Genomic DNA, 18,433 nt, shown 5'->3' with positions numbered 1-18,433 from the left:
GAGAGGCAGGGGTTGGTGAGAGTTAACGATCTTTACCTCTTTTCATAATTTTGCTAAAAAGTGAACAGTTCTGCTCTACTTTGAGATTTCTGAGACCTCCGATGTCAGGAGATGGACACCAGGGTCAGAGTGACTGTGTGCTGCTCCCAGGGGACACGTAACCCATGGAGCGGGAAGTGCCGGCCGTAGGTCACACACAGCCAGGTCCAAGTGCTGCTCCCAGGTGACACGTAACCAGCGGGAAGCGCCGACTTTCGGTCACACACACAGCCAGATCTGAGTCCCTGCCCTGTCACAGTCTTGTGACCCAGGGCACGTGTACTTAGTGTTCTGTTTCTTGTCCTGAAAATCTCTTACTGATGAAATGAAATGCTGTGTTAGGCTAAATTTTCCAAGTGGAACCATTACTGTGTGGTGTGGCCCGTATATTCTCACCATATGGGCACGTGGTGAGTGTTCATTGCCATCACTTACTTGAAATCGTGAAGTTCATTGCTATAAAGAAATAGTGAGTGTGCAGGCTCAGTGCTCCAGGGATTCTAGCAGGTAAGATCTCTCTCTGCCCCATCCCCTTGCCATCTTTTACACAGCTGTGGTTTTTCATCCCCCTCCTTGGAAGCAGACCTCTCCAGATGACTGTTCATATTTTTGGTTGCTAGGCATGGCTTGCAGGATATCTTAGTTCCCTGGCCAGGAACTGAACCCACAGTCCCTTGGCAATGAGAGTGCCAAGTCCTAACCACTGGATGGCCACGGGATCCTCAGATTACTTTTTATTCTAAGAACCAAATCTAGAGGGGAAAAAGAAAATAGTGATTTGTTTTTTTCCCTCTTTAGCAAGTTCTGGTCAGAAATGAAGGCCATCAGCCAAAGATGAAACGGAGGAAGCCAAAAATCCCCTCGAGGTGTGGAAGGAGCATCAGTGAGCTGGGAAGGAAGCCTTGGGGACCCTGGCAGAGCAAGGGGAAGGGAGGCAGGTAGAGCCTCACTTGTCATCTTCCTGGTCTCTAGTCTCCCGAGGGTGAATATCAACAGTTTTCGGCAACCAGGGTGTGCGTGTTGTGAGCAGTTAAATGCCTAGGATTCCCAGGGAGAAATCCTGTTAATTTGGAGCTCTTTCTGATGTAGCCAGAGGTTTCCGAAAGTAGCCCCCATGTTCACAGCTAGGCCTGCATCGGCACAGTCCTGCTGCGATGCCTCCTTGAGGCAGAGCGGGGCAGCGCACACACCAGCTTGTCTCTCGCCCCGTCCTGAGTCTTTGCTTTCCCGTCGGTCCCAAGACTCCCCAAGAAAGGATGTGCTGACAGTAGAGGTCACCTCCAAGAGTAACAGGGCCACCATGTCCTGTCCCCGGGTCACCACGGGCACCTCCTCCTGGGAGAAAGGCTTTGTTTGGAAAGAAGGGAAAGGACAAGTTAGTGCTTGTGGCTTCAACTCTGGGCAGTTAAAGAAAAGCCCTGGAGCTGCCCAGGTTCCCACGGTGCACAGGATGTGTGTGGGCTATCTGAGCCCTTATGGTTAAACTCAGGCCCTTCGCACCTGATAGCAGTTTAAAAACAGCATTTCTGCGTTTATATTCCAAATGGAAAAGCCCCAGCATAAGTAAAACATTAATATACCACCTTTTCCCTTGAAACTTTTCCTGGACATAATCCATAAACTAGAGAAGTGGTTTTGTTACATCAGAACTTGGTGCTCGTTTATCAATGAGATAATTAGTCATGCCTCTGTAAGCCTAATGAGCCAGAAAGCAGTTTTTATTGTTCATTATGTATACTGACCACATAAATTCTAAACACAGTGTGCTCTTTGACGCCTGTGCAATGCAGGATGTGGCAAAACTACTTAGAGGCAATTTTCAAGCATCTACTTATTTTTTTTTTCATTTTTCTTAAAGGGAAGGATATATATATATTAGGAGTTTGGAATCCACACTACTGTATATGAGTTAAACAACAAGGATCTACTGTATAGTACAGGAAACTATATTTAACGTTTTGTAATAACCTGTAAGGGAAAAGAATATGAAAAGGAATATATATACAGCTGAATCACTTGGTCATACAACTAAAAGTAACGCAACACTGTAAATCAACTGCGCTTCAACAAAAAAATGTGATATCTGGTACTTAAATTGACTGTATGGGAAAAAATTTAAGTATTATTATGAAATGTCACCCTATATTATATAAAAATCAATACAGATCTCCACAAAATGTTTTTGAAGGGGTCTTTTATAGAAGTACACATGTTCCCCCTGGATCAAAATAATGGAAGTGGAATATTTACTTTTTTAAAATATGTGGTTTAAAAAAAAATTTAGAAAGCTGATTATTTTTAGTAGAGGTAAAGTCTGATGTGCTACAGGTAACAGTTACTTTAGAGAAGATGTTTTTGAAGTACTTTTCCGTAGGCCTTGGAGTGTTTCATTTTCTCCCACCACTTTGTAGTAGAAAAATTACGCACATTGAAGTAGGGTTCCTGCCTCACAGAACTAGGGCGAAGGGCAGGGGGCCCACACATGCAGATTAGAGTTGAAGCAAGAGTTTTATAAACCATACTTAACTGTTACTACTTGAGCATCTCTCTGGTGTTTCTTTGCTTTTCTGTAATATTCTATTTCACTGAGGTAAAAAGAATTACCAGTTGTACTTGCTACACTGATTTCATGGTCTGCTAATAGACTGTTCCCTTCTATATTCCTGTGGCTCAGACAGTAAAGAATCTGCCTGCAATGCAGGAGACCTGGGTTCGATCCCTGGGTTGGAATTAAGGGAATTTCAAATGGGTTGGGAAGATCCCCTGGAGAAGGAAATGACTACCAACTCCAGTATTCTTGCTTGGAGAATCCCATGGACAGAGGAGCCTGGAGAGCAACAGTCCATGGGATCACAGAGACATGACTCTTTACAACTTACCACTTGAACTTTCTATATTCTTACAAAGAAATTACTTTTTTTTTCTCTCAATGTAATTATTAAGCATTTTGTATATGAAGATATTTCTTCTATCTGATTTCTATCCCAGAGGGTCCCAAGTTTTCCCTTTTTTTGTTTTGTTTTTGCAGAAGTATAAATTGGGGATGCTGTTGAAGTGCAAAATCCTGGGCTCCTACCCAGATATTTACTTACGCACCCAGGAACCTGCATTTGTAATGTGCACCCCGAGTAACTCTAGTGCAGCAGACTGAAACCAGACTTGAGGAACTCCAGTTAACCACAGGGTGGAGGGGGTGCTTCCTCAGGAGGGGCTGTAAGTGGCAGCTCCCTCCGCCATGCCCGCCGTCTTGCACGGGTTGGCAGAACTGGGCTTCTCATCCAGCCTTCTTAGCTGCTTTCTTCTTGATCCACCACCACAGGGAACAGATCCTCCGCGTTAAAGCTGAAGAAGATAAAATCCCACTGCTCGTCGTGGGGAACAAATCTGACCTGGAGGAACGGAGGCAGGTGCTAGTGGAGGAGGCCAGGGCCAAGGCCGAGGAGTGGGGCGTGCAGTACGTGGAGACCTCGGCCAAGACACGGGCCAATGTGGACAAGGTGGGTCGGCCCCCGCCCGCCACCTGCTGCTCCTGGGGGAGCTGCTCTGGGGAGACCGGGGTGGCAGGGTTGGGAACGAATCCTAGCATCAGGACGAGAAGCACAGGGATGGTCTGACCCACACACCAGCCTTTGGCCAAGTGGAAGCCCAGCGGGTGAGGCCGTGGCTGTGGAGGCCATGTCCTTGCACACTCTGTGGCCTGTATCCTCTGGGGGCAGGGCTGGCTGCGTCAGGAGCCCTCTTGGTTTTGCGCTCATTGACAGATTGGGTGGGCTTCCCTGATAGCTCAGTTGGTAAAGAATCCACCTGCAATGCAGGAGACCCCGGTTCAATTCCTGGGCTGGGAAGATCCCTGGAGAAGGGATAGGCTACCCACTCCAGTATTCTTGGGCTTCCCTTGTGCCTCAGCTGATAGATAAAGAATCCACCTGCAATGCAGGATACCTGGGTTCCATCCCTGGGTTAGGAAGATGCTTTGGAGAAGGGAAAGGCTATCCACTCCAGTATTCCGGCCTGGAGAATTCCATGGACCGTATAGTCCATGGGTTTGCAAAGAGTTGGACATGACCGAGTGACTTTCACTTTTCACTTTCACAAAATGGGTAGATTTGTTCTTTTCACCTTCCTGTCCCCCTGCAGAGCCCAGGAGTCCTGTCTTTATAACTTAGTCCCTGCATCATAGTTTCTCCCAGGAATTGGCTCTCTAGGAAGCTCTTCTCTCTTCCTCAGCCCCAGAGTACTTTCTCATTCAAATGCCTGTAGCTAAGGAAAGGATGACCTTGACAGTGATAAATACCAACAGTGGAAAACCCGCCTTGCAGCGATGCAAGGCCTTTAAATATATTATTGTATTTTTTTGCCATGCTGGGTCTTCACTGCCGTGTGGCCTTTTCTCTAGATGCAAGGAGTGGGGGCTACTCTTCATTGCTGTGCATGGGCTCTACGGTGTGTGGGCTCAATAGTTGCAGTTCCCAGGCTATAGGGCACAGGCTCAATGGTTGTGGTGCACACAGGCTCAGTTGCTCTTTGGCATATGGGATCGTCCCGGATCAGGGATTGAACCCATGTCTTCTGCATTGGGGGGTAGATTCTTCACCACTGAGCCACAAGGGAAGCCCTTTATCACATTATTGACTAGAGACATATTACAGCAACAGGTGTTAGTTTCTACAAAGAAAAACCAGGGATATTTAAAGCTGTCTCAGTCACTATTGGCCTTCCCTGGTAAAGAATCCACCTGCAGTGCAGAAGACCTGGGTTTGACCCCTGGGTTGGGAAGATGGCCCTGGAGAAGGAGATGGCTACCCACTTTAGTATTGTCAATAATGTGTTTTGTTTTGTTTTGTTTTTTAAAAAAACGTTCACAGTGGTTACCCCAGAGCACTTAAAGCTGAGACTTTCTCTCCGCCATCACCCTGTTCCTTAGATCTGACGTCATGACCTGGCTCCCATAAAACCTGCACATATCACTTTGCAGCCAAGTAGTGGACACGTCTGCTCCATCTGCACAGCATCTGAATCCCCCCACTTCCTTCTCACTTCTCCTTTGCTTTTTTCCTGAAGAGCAAGAAATCTGATACCAAGTAGCCAGTGATGCTGGAAGATTTAGGATGTTGGTGTCAGGAGGGTTCACTCTGGAAGCCTCTCCAACAACATAAATCTGTTAGTTGTGTCTGGAGTGTGAAGCAGGTTCCTTCGGCAGCTCCTTTTCCTCTGTTAGCTCTTACGTTGATTCTTGTGTGTTTCAAATCTTTTCCATTTTTATCAGATAGTTTTCTAGCCATAGAATTACAACACCCAGGAAATCCAGTCACATACTTCATTTTTAAAAAATCAGGATGACTTGCCCGGCATGGAACTGTGGACGTGGGGAGCAGGGGCTGTCACAGAGTGGCTTGTCATCTCTCCTTCCTGCCCCGACCTGCTGGACCTGCCAAACAGGAACCAGCAGAAACTGATGACCAACAGACAGCATTGTTCTCACTTGTCAACAGTTCACAGGAAAGGGGATTGTTGATAAGACTGGCCAGTGAACAGCTTGGTCAACATTTGACGTTGGACATGTACCCTTCCCCCTTCTGCCTTTTGCTGTTACAAAAACCTGCGATATTTGAAGCTGTCTCAGTCACTATTGGGCTTCCCTGGTAAAGAATCCACCTGCAGTGCAGAAGACCTGGGTTTGACCCCTGGGTTGGGAAGATGGCCCTGGAGAAGGAGATGGCTACCCACTTTAGTATTCTTGCCTGGAGAATCCCATGGACAGAGGAGCCTGGTAGTCCATGGGGTTACAAAGACTCAGACAAGACTGAGCAACTGACACTTCAGCCACTATTGGGGGGAGCAGGAGGTGTGCTTTCCTGAGAGACTGAAGGGAAGGAAGGGATACTTAGGTTAGCCTGATCCAGTTTGTGGGATCCTTCACTGCACCCTGAGCTGGTGGTGAGTGCCTGTGGAGCCCTCACTCAGAAAGCTTGATCTCACTTTCCCTGGGAAAGTAACAGGAGCCTGTTCTGTGCAAGTGTCCAAAGGTGAAAGCCTGCCCTCAGTCTCACACTTGCCATCTTCTCCATGAGAAATCATGAATCTTTCTTTGTAGGAGGTGTATAATCAGTACCTGGGCATGGCTGCTGGGAGCAGAGGGCAAAAACCTTGTGATGAGTGACAGTCCGTATCTAAGTAACACACTAGCATTCACAACAGGTCTCATCAGCTGATGAAGCCCCTTTAGCTGACATCGGGGAGTGGGGGCACAGGTGTGGGGAGGAGAGGACAGGCTGCTCTTTCTGCTTCTCCCCGACCCCTGCAAATGCAAGTCTACTGCTTGGGGCTTGTGATGAAGTTCAGTTGCCCTTCAGTTCAGTTCAGTTCAGTTGCTCAGTCCTGTCCGACTCTTTGCGACCTCATGAATCGCAGCACGCCAGGCCTCCCTGTCCATCACCAACTCCCGGAGTTCACTCAGACTCACGTCCATTGAGTCAGTGATGCCATCCAGCCATCTCATCCTCTGTCGTCCCCTTCTCCTCCTGCCCCCAATCCCTCCCAGCATCAGAGTCTTTTCCAATGAGTCAACTCTTCGCATGAGGTGGCCAAAGTACTGGAGTTTCAGCTTCAGCATCATTCCTTCCAAAGAAATCGCAGGGTTGATCTCCTTCAGAATGGACTGGTTGGATCTCCTTTTAGTCCAAGGGACTCTCAAGAGTCTTCTCCATCACCACAGTTCAAAAGCATCAATTCTTCGGTGCTCAGCCTTCTTCACAGTCCAACTCTCACATCCATACGTGACCACAAGAAAAACCATAGCCTTGACTAGATGGACCTTAGTTGGCAAAGTAATGTCTCTGCTTTTGAATATGCTATCTAGGTTGGTCATAACTTTCCTTCCAAGGAGTAAGCGTCTTTTAATTTCACGGCTGCAATCACCATCTGCAGTGATTTTGGAGCCCCCCAAAAAATAAAGTCTCTGACACTGTTTCCACTGTTTCTACTCTTATAGTTCATTGTTTCATGAGTGGGTACTCATGCCTTCTTTCTGTCTCCTAGTGCTTGGGAGGTACTGGGAAGTTTGATGACTGTTATCATTCTCAGTGTCTGTAAGTTTCACAAACTGCTGTGGCTCTGTCCGGTGATGTTTTATCCCTCATCATACTTCTCCCGAGAACAGCTTTTATCATTCTGCAATAAGCCACTGGATGCAAGAACAGTGTGATGCTTCTGTCCATGTGATGTGAGCAGAGCGATCTCCTTTGTAGAGCCAGAAAATGCTTTTAATGTTAATTGTTCTCCTTTGCTTTAAACCTTTTGTCTTTGGTGGCCCGTGGTTTCTAAGAGTACATTTGGCTTGATGCTTTGAAATGTAGCCACATATCCTTCTCGGTCTAACTGCTTCATTACATCATGGAACGGCTTTTTCCTCCCCACCCCAGGTGTTCTTTGACCTCATGAGAGAGATCAGGACAAAGAAGATGTCAGAAAACAAAGATAAGAATGGCAAGAAAAGCAGCAAGAACAAGAAAAGTTTTAAAGAAAGGTGTTGCTTACTGTGAAGGCCCAGGTGCTGGACCAAGTGGGTCGCCACTGAGGACCGAGGGCGGGTTCCTTGAGACAAGACTTCCGTTGACCTCTCAGCCTGTTCCTGTGCTCCCCACCCTCTTTCACACACACTTCTGTAAATGGGGAAAAATATCTGTGAATCGTTGGCTGGCAGAAGAAATAAGTCCTTGACCCTGCCGTGGGACGGCTCCTTTGTCAGGAGGTTGCAGAGATTGATCTCTCTTTTCCTTCCTAAAGTTAACCATGAATGTAGTGCAGGGGTTAACCAAGTGTAGTTAAAAAGACTGTCCTTGTTTCTTCTTTTTTCCCCAGTTTGATAACATTAGTATCTCCTGCTTTGAAATAAAAATGTCTTATTTTATTAGCTCTTGAGAGGCAAGGAGTGGGGTGAGACTCCCCCTACTCTTGTCAGCTCCACAGTAGTTCTCAGAAACACCCATTAGGTTCTCATGATGCTGGAAAATTCAGAGACTTTTGGATAAGTCTTTTGGCCATACCCTGCGGACTAGAAGCAGAGCTAAAAAAAAGAAATTTTTGAGTTGGGCCAAGCAGGTCAATACCAAGCTCAGAAATCCTTCTCAATATGCAAGTTGCATTCTTCAGAGTTAAGTGTCAGCCAGTCACAGTCTGTGCTGGTTCCTCTTCTGCAGCATCCTGATTTTTGTGAAGGAGCTTCTTTTTAATAAAGGAAGATTCAAGATCACAATACTTTATAATAAATGAAGATACAAGATCAATATACTTTATAAAGGATACTTTTCTAATAAGAATTAAAAAAAAAATAATTCTTTGGCCAAAGCCTCTCCTCATTGCCAGTTGTAAGGTCCTGCCCCTGCTCCTCTACCCATAACCAGCACACTCCATCCTGACCATCTCCTTGCTGCAGAGGCTGAGAGGACCTTTTCTCTTGTTTTCTTTCAGTGTATCCTCAGTTCTTCTGAAGTACGTGATGAGTTAAAACTGTGTTCTGAACTCCTGAAGCCAGAGCTGTGCCACACACCTGGCTACCTCTCATACAATTGCTCAGTAAATGCTGAATTTAAAATCAGAAGAAGTGGAGCAGGATAAGAAAAGCCAGTGCCCCTTCACATCTGAGAGCTGGTTGCTGTATCTAATATAAATTTGTTTTTGAGACAACCATCTAGTTAAAAAAGCAGATTTTTATGGATGACGTATCATTCGTCTTTTTTGTGTCAATATTCTAAATTCAGCAATCAGAAAGTTTTTCGTCAGGAAAAGACTATGATAAAAACCTAGTACTCAGCATATATTTCCCCATTTTTCAGAAGTGACATTTCACATAGGTGCCAAAAGTGAATTGGGGTGGGGAGAATGGGAACCTTTGGAATTTATGGTTATTACAGAAATTGTAGAAATTATGATCTGACTGGAAAACAACCTTGTTATCACCTCCCAAAGAATCATGGGCTTTTTTCAATAAAGCAGAAATTCAGAGTTTTTCAGAATTGCAGCCTTTTTATTTTATCCTTTTGTCATACATGTGAAATATAAGTATTAAACAAATTGACCATAAATTATTCATTATTTTTATTAGATGTTCTACAAACTTTATTTCAATTATTATTTTGAATTGTGCTGTGGGAAATAATTTTTTTTATATACACAGTAATTTTAACTAAATGTTTCCTTTGGGAGAGATGACTTCCTAAAATTTAAAAAAGTTGAAGGTAATCACATTGTTGAATTTTTTGAAATCATCTTTTTCTTTTCATCATAGTTTGCCACCTTTTGACATCAGTTCCAGTCGAGAGTAGGAAGATTTGGAACATGTGCAAATTAATTAAGTGTGGTATGAATTGTTGCATCCTATGGAAATTATTTTTGTTGTATGTCAATAGTATATTTCTGAAATTATGTTTAATGGGACAGCAGTCAGAAATGGATCTTCCCAACACAATAATTTTTATAGATGAGATTCTCATAGAAAAATAAGTAATGTTATTTATAAATTTGAAACCTTGCTAAACAACTGGATACTGTGTCCATAGCCTAACCTCATTTTCCTGCAATCTTCCTTCTAGACATATCTGAGCACCTACTTGGTGTCAGGTTCTGTCCCAGGTGCTGAGATACTGTGTTGAACAAGATAGGCCAGAGCTTGATTCTCCTGGAGCTTATGCTTTAGTGAGGAAAGAGACAAGTGAAACTATCATAGCTCTGATGACCATAAAACCGGGTAAAAGGAAATGTTCCTGGGCCATAGAGCTGATTTCAGTTGGGATGGTCAACAAGTTTGTGCAATGTCACTACATTCATTAAGAGACCCAAATGAGCCACTTACGCCCTGAGGCTCAGGTGCAGCTGGTCCAGAGGTCATAAGGTTCTCAGGAAGAAGCCCCAAAGACCAGCAGATGGCCCCAGTGTAATGAGTGGCAGAAGGAGAAAAAGGTGTAACAGGCTATAGTTCCATAAAGTGGTGTAGAGGAAAAATACCCACACATATCAATTTCCTACAGGTATCCTAGTTAATCAGATAGCATATACCACTGATTTTAAGACATCACCATAATCTATGTACCACTAAGAGAAAGCCTGCCAATCGTGTGAATCCATCCTGATTTCAATGACATGAATACATGGGGGAAAAAGGATGCGTTAGATTAGGTGAAAACGATATGTAAATTTACGTTGAGATATAAAATTACCCTCTATTAGTCTAAACACGGTATTACACAGATAAGTATTAACAGTGGGGAAGGACCCAGAGTTGAGGTGGGACCCAGAGCAACACCAGCAACAGTGTACCTTGTGAGCCTGCACAGCACGTGAAAGGTGACACCCAGCACACTCGCAGGTGAGCAGCTCCAGTGGAGGGATACTCAGTGGCTCCTCTCCCAGTGGAAGCTCTCCAGTCCCACCCACCTCCCATCACAGCTCAGAAACCAGTCTGGGGGCTTCTGTTCCAACAACTAGACAGTAGAAGCAGATCCTGCCACTGACAGGGCTATGACAACCACAGAGCAAAGAGAAGGCCCTGCTAACCATGAGTGTCATACCTTCTAAAAGGTGGCAGGCATTCACACTAAAACCAGCCCTGGTGCCAAAAATGCTAAACCCACACAAGCTACACAGGCACTCTCCTGCATATAAATACCCTTCCAAGACCATGGTAGGTAACTGCTTTTCCTAAACTTATGGAGTAAGAGAAATGTAAGTAAAATGGGGAAGTAGATGAAACACTCCTAGATAAAAGATCAAGAAAACGCACCTGAAAAAACAAACAATGAAACATCTCTTCAGTCTATTGGACACTGAGTTCAAAAAAGATAATGAAAATACTGAAGGGATTAAGAAAGGTAATCAATAGAAATGCATATTATTGTAAAAAAAAAAAGAACTAGAAACTACGCGGGGGAGTCAAGAAAAACTAGAAATTTACTGAAATGAAAACTGAGCTAAAGGCTATGAATAGCAGATTGAATAATGCAGAAAAAGGAATAAGTGATCTGAAAGAATAATAGAAATTACCCAATCATAACAGCAGACAGAAAGCCAATCTTAAAAAATTAATATAAGAGACCTATGTGCCAATATATGTGTATTATGGACTCCAGAAGGAGAAAAGGGGGATAGAAATGTTTTTAAAGAAATTATGGCTGAAAACTTCCCAAACCTAAAGAAGGAAACAGATATCCAGGTACAGAAAGCACTGTGTCTGTGCTCAGTTGCTTAGTTGTCTTTGTGACCCCATTGACTATAGTCTGCCAGGCTCCTCTGTCAATGGAATTCTCCAGACAAGAATACTGGAGTAAGTTGCCATTCTCTTCTCCAGGGCATCTTCCCAACCCAGGGATTGAACCTGCAAAGCACAGAGGGCCCCAAACAAGATGAACCCAAACATGCCTACACCAAGACAGATTATAATTAAAATGGATTCTAAAGGAAGCAAAAGAAAAACAAACGGTTAATTACCAGGAAGTGCCCATAAGGCTGTCAGCTGATTTCGCCACAGAAATGTTGCAAAGAGGGAATTGCAAAATATATTTGAAGTCTTGAAATAGAAAAATGTGCAGCCTAGGATACTCTACCCAGCAAGATTATCATTTGGAAGAAGAGATAAAGAACTCAGAAGGCAAAAACTAAAAAGAATAATATTAAAATATTCCTAAAGGAAATATTGGAAGGTCTTTTTAAATAGAAAAGATGCAAGAAGCTATAGGAAAGAGGAACTCAGAATTGAAAAATAAATCACTTAAAAAGCCAGTATACAGATTAAAAGGAAAAAAATCAGAATTCTAGTGAAAGCAATGATAAGCACAATGAATAGTAAAACGATACATATGAAGATGTAAGGGAAGACATCAAATCATAAAATGTGGAGGAGGAGAGTAAGAACATTTTTAGATATTTTAAAAAAGAATGTGTTTTAGTCTGTACGACTATCGATCTAAATCAAGCGGATATAGGAAGGAGTTAACATGCTTGAAAGACGGCATAACCACAAATGGAAAACATATAATTGATTCACAAACACCAAGAAGAACACAAACATAATATAAAAAACATCAACAAACATAGTATGACATCAAACCACAAAAGGAAAAAAGGAACAAAGAAGAAATATAGAATCAACTGGAAAACAAGGTTGAAATGGCAGTAAACAATGTCTTTATCAATAATTACCTTAAATGTCAATGGAAGAGTCTACAGCATGCTGCGTACAAGAGATTCACTTTAGGGCAAAAGACACAGACCGAAAGTGAGGGGATGGGAAAAGGGTGCTCATGCAAAGGGAGATGACAAGGAAGCAGGGTCACACACTTGTATCAGACAAAACAGACTAACACAGATGCCATAAAGAAGGAGACTACGTAATGATCAAAAGATCAGTACAAGAAGAGGGTATTATGTGTGTCAATATACACGCACCCAGTATAGGAGCACCCAAAGACATAAATGCTGACAGACATAAAGGAAGAAACTGGCAGGAATACAGTAACAGAGGCTGGTACATCCACTCATACCAGTGGAGAGATCCCCTAGACAGAATATCAACAAGGCAACAGAGACCCAAAATGATACACTAGAACAGGGAGATTTTTTACATTTTTCAGGACATTACATCCAAAAGAAAAATAATCTACTTTTCAAGTGCACATGGGAAATTCTCTAGAATTGACTACATACTAGGACACCATGTAGAAATTAATTCAGATATATTTTATGACCACAATGGGGAAACTATAAATCAACCTCAGAAAAAGAAATGAGAAGAAATGACTACAAGAGACTAAACATGCTACTAGGAAAACCAGTGCATTGATGAGAAAATCAAAGAGGAAATTAAAAATGCCTTGAGACAATGAAAACAACCATGCAAAATCTATGGGACCAAATAAGCCTTCTCTAAGAAACAAGAAAAACCTCAACCTTACCTCCCACCTAAAAGAATTAGAAAATGGAGAACAAACAGAACTTAAAGTCAGCAGAAGGAAGGAAAAAACCAAGATCAGAGAGGAAATGAATAGAGATTTTGAAAACAAAAGAAAAAATCCAATAAAACAACCAAGAGCTGGTTCTTTGATAGGGTAAACAAAATAGACAAACCTCTGGCCAAGTTCACCAAGAAGAAAAGAGAGAGAACCCAAATAAACAAATGAAAAATGAGTAATACCAACTGATAATGTAAATTTACAAAAAAAAAAGAATATGAACAACTAAATGCCAACAAATTTGACAATCTAGAAGAAATGGACAAGTTTCTAGAAACAGCCCACCTAAATTCAAGTACACATGGAACATTCTCTAAGATAGATCACATCTTGGGTCACAAATCCAGCCTTGGTAAATTTAAGAAAACTGAAATTGTATCAAGCATCTGTTCTGACCACGACACTATGAGATTAGAAATAATTACAGGAAAAAGCCTGTGAAAGTCACAAACATACGGTGCCTAAACAATATGCTACTAACAACCAAGAGAGGAAGACTTCCCTCATGGTCTAATGGTTAAAAATCCATCTTCCGATGCAGGGGACACAGATTTGATCTGTGTTCAGGGAACCAAGATCCAACATACTGTGAAGCAATTAGGCCTGCACACTGCAATTAGAGCCCGCACACTGCAGCTACTGAGCCCACATGCTCCAGGCCTCATGCGCCACAGAAAGCCAGCACATCACAACAAAGAGTCTACACACGGCAGTGAAGACCTGCCACAGACAAAAATAAATAACCAAGAGATCACTGAAGAAATCAAGGAGGAAGTAAAAGAACACAAAGAAACAAATGACAACAAAAACACAACAGAAAACCTATGGGATACAGTAAAAGCAGTTCCAAGAGGGAAGTTAATAGCAACACAATCCTACCTCAGTTCAGTTGCTCAGCTGTGTCCAACTCTTTGCGACCCCATGAATCGCAGCACACTAGGCCTCCCTGTTCATCACCATCTCCCAGAGTTCACTCAGACTCATGTCTATCGAGTCAGTGATGCCTCGGTCGTCCCCTTCTCCTCCTGCCCCCAATCCCTCCCAGCATCAGTCTTTTCCAATGAGTCAACTCTTCACATGAGGTGGCCAAAGTACTGGAGCTTCAGATTTAGCATCATTCTTCCAAAGAAATCACAGGGTTGATCTCCTTCAGAATGGACTGGTTGGATCTCCTTTTAGTCCAAGGGACTCTCAAGAGTCTTCTCCAGCACCACAGTTCAAAAGCATCAATTCTTCAGCCCTCAGCCTTCTTCATAGTCCAACTCTCACATCCATACATGACCACAGGAAAAACCATAGCCTTGACTAGACGGACCTTAGTCGGCAAAGTAATGTCTCTGCTTTTGAATATGCTATCTAGGTTGGTAATAACTTTCCTTCCAAGGAGTAAGTGCCTTTTAATTTCATGGCTGCAATCACCATCTGCAGTGAATTTGGAGCCCCCAAAAATAAAGTCTGACACTGTTTCCACTGTTTTCCCATCTATTTCCCATGAAGTGATGGGACCAGATGCCATGATCTTTGTTTTCTGAATGTTGAGCTTTAAGCCAACTTTTTCACTCTCCTCTTTCACTTTCATCAAGAGGCTTTTTAGCTCCTCTTCACTTTCTGCCATAAGGGTGGTATCATCTGCATATCTGAGGTTATTGATATTTCTCCCAGCAATCTTGATTCTAGCTTGTGTTTCTTCCAGTCCAGCGTTCCTCATGATGTACTCTGCATAGAAGTTAAATAAGCAGGGTGACAATATACAGCCTTGACATACTCCTTTTCCTATTTGGAACCAGTCTGTTGTTCCATGTCCAGTTCTAACTGTTGCTCCCTGACCTGCATACAGATTTCTCAAGAGGCAGGTTAGGTGGTCTGGTATTCCAATCTCTTTCAGAATTTTCCATAGTTTATTGTGATCCACACAGTCAAAGGCTTTGGCATAGTCAATAAAGCAGAAATAGATGTTTTTCTGGAACTCTCTTGCTTTTTCCATGATCCAGCAGATGTTGGCAAAAAACAACACAACAGAAGACTCTACACATGGACATCACCAGATGGTCAAATTCTGTGCAGCCAAAGACGGAGAAGCTCTATACAGTCAACAAAAACAAGACCAGGAGCTGACTGTGGCTCAGATCATGAACTCCTTATTACCAAATTCAGACTTAAATTAAAGAAAGTAGGGAAAACCGCTAGACCATTCAGGTATGACCTAAATCAAATCCCTTATGATTATACAGTGGAAGTGAGAAATAGATTTAAGGGATAGATCTGATAGATAGAGTGCCTGATGAACTATGGACTGAGGTTCATGACATTGTACAGGAGACAGGGATCAAGACCATCCCCATGGAAAAGAAATGCAAAAAAGCAAAATGGCTGTCTGAGGAGGCCTTACAAATACCTGTGAAGAGAAGTGAAAAGCAAAGGAGAAAAGGAAAGATAGAAGCATCAATGCAGAGTTCCAAAGAATAGCAAGAAGAGATAAGAAAGCCTTCTTCAGTGATCAGTGCAAAGAAATAGAGGAAAACAACAGAATGGGAAAGACTAGAGATCTCTTCAAGAAAATTAGAGATACCAAGGGAACATTTCATGCAAAGATGGGCTCGATAAAGGATAGAAATGGTCTGGACCTAACAGAAGCAGAAGATATTAAGAAGAGGTGGCAAGAATACACGGAAGAACTGTACAAAAAAGATCTTCACAACCCAGATAATCATGATGATGTGATCACTAATCTAGAGCCAGACATCTTGGAAAGTGAAGTCAAGTGGGCCTTAGAAAGCATCACTACAAACAAAGCTAGTGGAGGTGATGGCATTCCAGTTGAGCTGTTTCAAATCCTGAAAGATGATGCTGTGAAAGTGCTGCACTCAATATGCCAGCAAATTTGGAAAACTCAGCAGTGGCCACAGGACTGGAAAAGGTCAGTTTTCATTCCAATTCCAAAGAAAGGAAATGCAAAAGAATGCTCAAACTACCACACAATCCTACCTCCAGAAACAAGAAAAATCTCAAATAACTTAACCTTACACCTCAAGCAACTAGAGAAAGAAGAGCAAACAAAACCTAAAATTAGTAAAAGGAAAGAAATCATAAATATCAGAGTAGAAGTAAAGAAAATAGAAAAGATTGCAAAGATCAATGAAACTAAAAGCTGGTTCTTGAGAAGATAAAATTGATAAACCTTTAGCCAGATTCATCAAGAAAAATGGGAGAGGATTTAGATCAATAAAGTTGGAAAGGAGGAGAAATTATAACTGACACCACAGAAATACAATGGATCGTAAGAGACTACCACAAGCAGCTATATGTCAATAAAATGGACAGCCTGGAAGAAATGGACAAATTCTTAGAAAAGTACAAATTTCCAAGACTGAACCAGGAAGAAACAGAAAATATAAGCAGACCAATCACAAGTAATGAAATTCAAACTGTGATTAAAAACTTCCAAGAAACCAAAGTCCAGGACCAGATGGCTTCATGGGCAAATTCTATCAAACATTTAGGAAAGACTTAACACCTATCCTTCTCAAACTCTTCCAAAAATTGCAGAGAAAGGAACATTCCAAACCTCATTCTATAAGGCCACCATTACCCTGATACCAAAACTAGACAAAAATATCACACAAAAAAGAAAATTACAGACCAATAATCACTGATGAATACAGAAGCAAAAATCTTCAACAAAATACTGGCAAGCAGAATCCAACAATATGTTAAAAGCATCATATACGATGATTGAGTAGGATTTATCCCAGGGATGCAAGGCTTTTTCAGTATATGCAAATTGATCATATTAACAAATCGAAGAATAAAAACCATATGGTCATCTAAATAGACGCAGAAAAAGCTTTTGACAGAATTCAACATCATTTATGATAAAACTCTACAGAAAGTGGGCATAGAGGGAACTTTTGGCAACATAATAAACGCCATATATGACAAACCCACAGCAAACATCATTCTCAATGGTGAAAAACAGAAAGCATTTCTCTAAGATGAGGAACAAGGTGAGGATATGCCCACTCTTGCCACTATTATTCAACATAGTTTTGGAAGTCCCAGCCATGGCAATCAGAGAAGAAAAAGAAATAAAAGGAATCAAAATTGGAAAAGACGTAAAACTGTCCCGTTTGCAGATGACATGATACTATATGTAGAAAATCCTAAAGATGCTACCAGAACACTACTAGAGTGATCAATGAATTTGGACAAATTGCAGGATACAAAATTAATACACAGAAATCTCTTGCATTCCTATACAGTAACAATGAAAGATCAGAAAGAGAAACAACCCCTCTTACCATCACATCAAAAAGAATAAAATACCTGGGAATAAACTTACCTAAAGAGACAAAAGACTTGTATCCTGAAAACTATAAGACACTGATGAAAAAAATCAAAGATGACGCAGATAGATGGAGAGATATACTATGTTCTTGGATTGAAAAAAATCAATATTGTCAAAATGACTATAATACCCAAGGCAATCTATAGATTCAGTGCAATCCCTATGAAATTACTAATGGAAATTTTCACAGAAATAGAACAAAAGATTTTAAAATTTGTATGGAGACATAAAAGACCCCAAATAGCCAAAGCAATCTTGAGAAAGAAAAACAGAGCTGGAGGAACCAGGCTCCCTGGCTTCAGACTATACTACACAGCTATAGTACCAGTATGGTACTGGCCCCAAAATAGGAAATATAGATCAGTGTAACAGAAATGAAAGCCCACAAATAAACCAATGCACCTATGATCAATTAATCTACAACAAAGGAGGCAGGAATATACAATGAAGAAAACATAGTCTTTTCAATAAGTGGGGCAAGGAAAACTGGGCAGCTATATGTAAAAGAATGAACTTAGAACACTTTGTTACACCACACACAAACTCAAAATAGACTAAAGTCCTAAATGTAAGACTGGACACTATAAAACATCCAGAGGATAACAGAAGCAAGACACTTTTTGACGTAAATCACACCAAAGTATTTTTGTATCTGTCTCCTAGAGTAATGTAAACAAAAACAAAAATAAACAAATGAGACACAATTAAACTTAAAAGCTTTTGAACAGCAAAGGAAACCATAAACAAAAGACAACCCACAAATGGGAGAAAATATTTGCAAAGAATGTGACTGACAAGGGATTAATCACCAAAATACACAAACAGCATGTACAGCGCAATATAAAAAAAAAACCCAATCAATAAATGGGCAGATCTAAACAGACAGTTCTCCAAAGACATTCAGATGGCCAACAGGCACGTGAAAAGATGCTCACCATCGCTAATTATTAGAGAAATGCAAATCAAAATTGCAATGAGCTATCACCTCATACCAGTCAGAGTACCCATCATCAAAAATGTATAAATAACAAATGCTGGGGAAGCTGTG

At 41.8% G+C, this 18,433-nt stretch overlaps 1 protein-coding gene across 9 annotated transcripts in view; it reads left to right on the top strand.

The window, feature by feature from the left end:
* Positions 1 to 18,433, top strand: part of RALB (RAS like proto-oncogene B) — an 85,614-nt gene that overhangs the window by 65,055 nt on the left and 2,126 nt on the right. For 8 of the 9 annotated variants that reach the window (XM_040228953.1, XM_040228954.1, XM_040228952.1 and 5 more), the window contains 2 exons: positions 3,359 to 3,536; positions 7,461 to 9,045. In XM_040228953.1, the coding sequence (XP_040084887.1) occupies positions 3,359 to 3,536; positions 7,461 to 7,580 (298 nt within the window). In that variant the 3' untranslated portion in view covers positions 7,581 to 9,045. Of the gene's footprint in view, positions 1 to 3,358; positions 3,537 to 7,460; positions 9,046 to 18,433 lie in introns of those variants that run through there. The other variant, XM_040228949.1, reaches the window with a different exon arrangement.

The sequence above is a fragment of the Oryx dammah genome, unplaced genomic scaffold, assembly GCF_014754425.2.
Source record: "Oryx dammah isolate SB20612 unplaced genomic scaffold, SCBI_Odam_1.1 HiC_scaffold_27, whole genome shotgun sequence".
Taxonomy (NCBI): domain Eukaryota; kingdom Metazoa; phylum Chordata; class Mammalia; order Artiodactyla; family Bovidae; genus Oryx; species Oryx dammah.
Note: the sequence above shows the minus strand (reverse complement) of the source record. Positions and strands in the feature narration are given on the sequence as shown.